The sequence below is a fragment of the Propithecus coquereli genome, unplaced genomic scaffold (genome assembly GCF_000956105.1).
Source record: "Propithecus coquereli isolate 6110/MARCELLA unplaced genomic scaffold, Pcoq_1.0 Scaffold44, whole genome shotgun sequence".
Taxonomy (NCBI): domain Eukaryota; kingdom Metazoa; phylum Chordata; class Mammalia; order Primates; family Indriidae; genus Propithecus; species Propithecus coquereli.
The window spans coordinates 5,063,426-5,068,353 of record NW_012150174.1 but is presented as its reverse complement, the minus strand read 5'-3'; the positions used below and the strand labels follow the sequence as shown (position 1 = coordinate 5,068,353).

The 4,928-nt window shown below is 38.2% G+C and overlaps 1 protein-coding gene across 2 annotated transcripts in view; it reads right to left on the bottom strand.

The window, feature by feature from the left end:
• LOC105818445 (vitamin D 25-hydroxylase) overlaps positions 1 to 4,928 on the bottom strand; it is a 32,259-nt gene that overhangs the window by 25,717 nt on the left and 1,614 nt on the right. For both annotated transcript variants that reach the window (XM_012654440.1, XM_012654441.1), the window contains exon 2: positions 27 to 168. In XM_012654440.1, coding sequence (XP_012509894.1) covers positions 27 to 168 — 142 coding nt within the window. The remainder of the gene's footprint in view (positions 1 to 26; positions 169 to 4,928) is intronic.

The window sequence follows — 4,928 nt, the reverse complement described above, 5'->3', positions numbered from 1 at the left end:
TACTAAATAGGTGAAAATAAACATACCTCCCATTTTTGTCATCTTCATGAATAAAGGAAGACATGGTCTGTCTGCAAAAATTTCACTTTGATGAACAAGGCATTCCTTTACCACATCATAGCCATTTAGAACCACAGCTGATATGCCTCCAAGATCTAAACTGAAGATCTTTGATAAGAGAAGAAAAACAACATTTACATGGCAGAATGCCTGGAGAAATATAACCATGGAAATCCACAAGCACTAAGACCAGCTCCCCCAGTATTTGTTACTAAACTGACAACATTTAGAGTGCCTTCCCCCTATAAGGCATGTCAAACAGCGTGATTTCATTACTCTATTCAGTGCCTGAAGTCATAATCTTACCAATGGTATAATGAAAACAGTAATGGACTCAGGAGGCCTGAGTTCTAGCTTAAGGTTTGCCATTTAACAGATGTAAGACTCTGGGCAGAACGCTTAACCTTTTGAGGCTTCAGTGTTGCCATAGAGAATATATTTCATTTAGATGCTCTTTTAAGATTCATTCCAACTCAAAACATTCAATGATATCTAGGAACCTTCTTTTATTTCCAAGATGAATGAGGAAGCAGCACCATCTAAATATTATTACTCCAACCTAGGTTAGGTAGGAGATTGTCAAAGTCTTGAGAGACAACTTTGAAGTATAAACATATTGTAACTAGGCTCATTTGTATTTGGCTCTCTGAATTCCATGAAGTTAACAAAGAGGGTCCTAAGGGAACCTGACCTTGGAGGAAAGGCATTCACCACATAGGCATAGGTGGTTGCCCCTCAGCTAAGGGGAAGGCAAAACAGAATATCCATCCTATGCCTTGCTGGAGTTGTCTGCCATGTGCCTCACCTTAGGTTCACTTACAGTGTCAAACCTCCTAGTCTAGGCTAGCTAACCCAATGTAAGAACCTGGTCCAGTGAGAGAACAATGTTACCTTATCAGTGGGATGCAAAGATTGCTTATTGCCATCCTCTCAGGGGTTGCCTGAGAGCTTTTCATAGTCAAAGAACAGAAACAAGCCTTATCTCTGTGCAAACAAATGGAGCAGATTTAGCCATAGCACACACTACTTCAATAGAAAACAGGATTAGCAGAGAACAAAAACTCAGCAGAAACAGTTCTATCAGTAAAGGCGATAAAAGAATCAACTAGCTGAGCAAAAGGGCTACCAGAGTCTTTTGCAGAAAGGTGGACCCTGCCAACTGAGCAGCAGCTACATCCAGAACGTTGGGGAAAGAGCATGGACTGCCTGCCATAAGCAGTGATATTATTAGTTAAAAGTGGCAGTGGAAGAGTTTTGAGCAAAAGGGAATGGCTACCAGGTGACCAAAGGGAAGACCCTTTCAGTTCTGAAAGTAGTAAGTGATATTAAAGGAAAGTCTTTTCCCAGAAGTGTAATTTTAGCAGAGACAATAAAAGATGGCATTAATTAATGGGAAGTGGTCCTGATATAGGAAAAAAACAGACTAATAGATGATTTCACAAGGAAAGACCCTGGCACAGAAAGTTGTGTTCCTATGAAGGCAGGACAGAGAGCAGATGTATTTCAGGGTAAAGCTTCAGGCTGCGGACACCAGGAATTATTAATATAAAAATCAAATTACAGTGCCTCATGCCTGTAATCCTAACACTTTAGGAGGCTGAGGTGGGAGGATTGCTTAAGGTCAGGAGTTCAAGACCAGACTGAGCAAGAGTGAGGCCCTGTCTTGACTAAAAATAGAAAAAATTAGCCAGGCGTGGTGGCATATGCCTGTAGTCCCAGCTACTTAGAAGGCTGAGGCAGTAGGATCACTTAAGCCCAGGAGTTTGAGGTTGCTGTGAGCTATGACGACTCCACTGCACTCTACCTGGAGCGACCGAGTGGGACTCTGCCTCAAAAATAAATAAATAAATAAATAATTATCAAGGAGGAGCCATGGCATGTTACACAATCTATCAAGATTTGAGATAATCCTCTATTTGAGGGTAGAAATGGAGAAATTTTTACTTGGAACTAGTACCTTCTCTGGTATGTACTGTTTTCAGGGACTTTTGATAAAAATTTATGCTTCAAATTGTGAAAACTTATCCTTAAACTGCTTTGATTTATGGAAGGGTCTAAGATTAGGCTAATATATTCTTTGATTTATTCAACAATTTTTAGTACCTATTATGTGCTAATGATGATGCTGGCAGAGATGTAAACAGAAATACATGAAACACTTTCCTTGCCTTCTAGAAGTCACTCTATAATCTTCAAGTCTCTTCCTCTCCCCCAAACCAGCTCTACTCATAATTTTTCACTATTTCAGTTAATGATCACTCCATCTCTTCCTTCAAGTTCTTCAGGCCCAAAATCTTGCAGTCACCCACGTTGACTCACTATTTTCTCCCAAACCCCACGTCCAATTGCTCAGCACTCATGTTGTTTCTACTTTCAGAATATAAACCGAATCTGACAATTTCATATCGTCTCCATTACTGACACTCTGGTCCAAGTCACCTGCATTCCTCCCATGTTATCACAATAGCCTCCCAACTGACCTCCCTAATTTCACCCTTGTCTCTTCATAGGTAATTCATATGGCATACTCCTACTTCATGGCCTTTATGCTTGCTCTTCTCTTGGTCTGGAATGTTCTTGATATCCCTATAGCTTGCTCCTTCATTTCCTCTAAGTCTTTGTTCAGATGCTGTCTTTGCAGTGAGGCCTGCTCTGACTAACCAATTTAAAATTTGACTCTCTAGTACTCTCCATCTCCTTTACCCTTATTTTCCTTCATACTCTGTACTCTAACACTGCAGTCTCCAATCCCTGGCCATGGCCCAGTACTGGTCTGTGGCCTGTTAAGAAACAGGCTGCCTGAGCTCTGCATGCCACTGCCCCCCATGGAAAAACTGTTGTTCATGGATCCAGTCCCTGGTGCCAAAAAGGTTGGAGACCACTGAATTACACAATTTACTTATGTTTATATTGTTTTGTCTATCTTCCCCCCACTAGAATGTAAGCTTCATAAAGGCAAGGATCTGTTTTGTTCACGGATATAGCTCCAGCACCTCAGATAGTGCATAGCATATGATAACTGAAAATATACGTTGAATTAATGAATAGTGGTGGAGACATATATTTAAGCATATTACAACATCATAGACGAAATGCTAATAACAGACAAATGTGCAAGGTGTTGCTAATGAAAACTAATAAGGGACTGCCATACTTTTCAACCTTTGCTCAGTCTGTTTTCTGATTTGGAATGCCTTCCCTGACTGCCATACTATCCTAAACATACCAAGTCTTTAGGGACCATCCTCCACAAAGCCCTTCTTGGTTCACTCTTTCTATTTTTCTCTGCTTTGAACCACACAGCATATGCTTAGAAGCTCCCATGCACTTATTTAACACTACCTTGAACCAGAAACATTCATATTCTTGTCTTCTGCCTGCCTGCTAAATTATAAACTCCTTAGAAGCAGTGCTTTCATCTTTTCCATCTTTGAATTCTCCACAGAATTTCACTCAGCACCTTGCATAAAGTTGTCAGTATATGCTTGCTGTAAAAATAAAATAATAAGCTGTCAATTCCACTTGCTTTAAAGTAATTATTTTATTGTCCTTAAGTGCATTTCTTGAAAAGAATCTGACACAGCCACTTATATTGGCTTTGCTAACTAGGGAATGCCTCTTGAAATCTAGAGTAAGATTAAAGTTTAAACACTGCAGAAGTTTAAACATTCAGAGTGAATCTCTAAGGAAATGGTAATTTTTGGTGTGATATATTTCTATCTAAGATTGCCTTTAAAATGAATGTGTTAAGTCCTTAGGAAAGTTCTTCCTTTCAAGAATTATAAAGGAGAATTGAATTCACAGGCTGTATAAAAGTAGGTGTCACTTGAAGTGATCAGCATAAGCAATTTTAAAGTCCAGGTTTTTTTCTGTGAGCACACATCTCAAATTAAAAAGAGGCGAAAAATATAAAATTCTATTTACAAATAAGTTCTATAAACTTTCCACAACCTTCCAGAAGTACAGGAGATAATGGTCTCCCACTTGTGAAAAAGGTATAATATTTTAACAATTTATACCAACTTTGAGACTTCATTGAGAATTGGGAAATATCTCTAAGATAATGGGAGGTTTAATAATTAGGATAAAGATCGCATGCTGCTATAGCTTAATGTGTTTGGTGATTATCAACTTAAGTCTAAGGCAGAATCAGACAAACAATGTCTACTCTTCAATGCATATTCTTTTCATTCTTGGTCCTTCGTTTTTCCTCTGCCCTTTTTGCAGCTAATAGCACAGTTTAGCTCTATTTGATTTGTAATAGAGAGCCCTCTTTGTAAAGAACCATGGCCCCCTCAAACAGTGGTACCAGCAATAAAAACTAGTTACTCATGCCAAATTCTTCTCCATTAAACCAGATCTATCTCAAGATGACAGTTTTCAAGTACATTTATTATTTAATTTGTAACCTATTATGATAGGAGACAGATTGCCCCTGCCTGAAAGGAATAGTCATAGTAAACACAAAGTGCCTTTCAGTTCAAATATTTACATATGAAAAACTTGATTCCCTATTCTGTGAGAACCCATTTCAAATAACTGGCTTAAAAATACCTTTAAATTTACAAGCTGAATAAATCTGTATATAGTAACCAAGAACATGTATAATAACCAAAAACATTTGAGTAACACTATTGTTTTCAGTTATTAGTCTCACTACCTAGAAGAGAAAAAATTAAGATTCAGAGAAGTAAAGGTCAAGTTTAAGCTGGCAGAAGAGGATTCAACCTCTAGTCTCATGCTTTCACATCTTATGATTTCTCTATGCTGTTTTGTACCAACACATCAAATATATTTAATGAAAATCGTGAAAAATAAACTCAATTCCTATAGAGCTGGAGGGTGGAAAATAAAATCTAAGAATTATA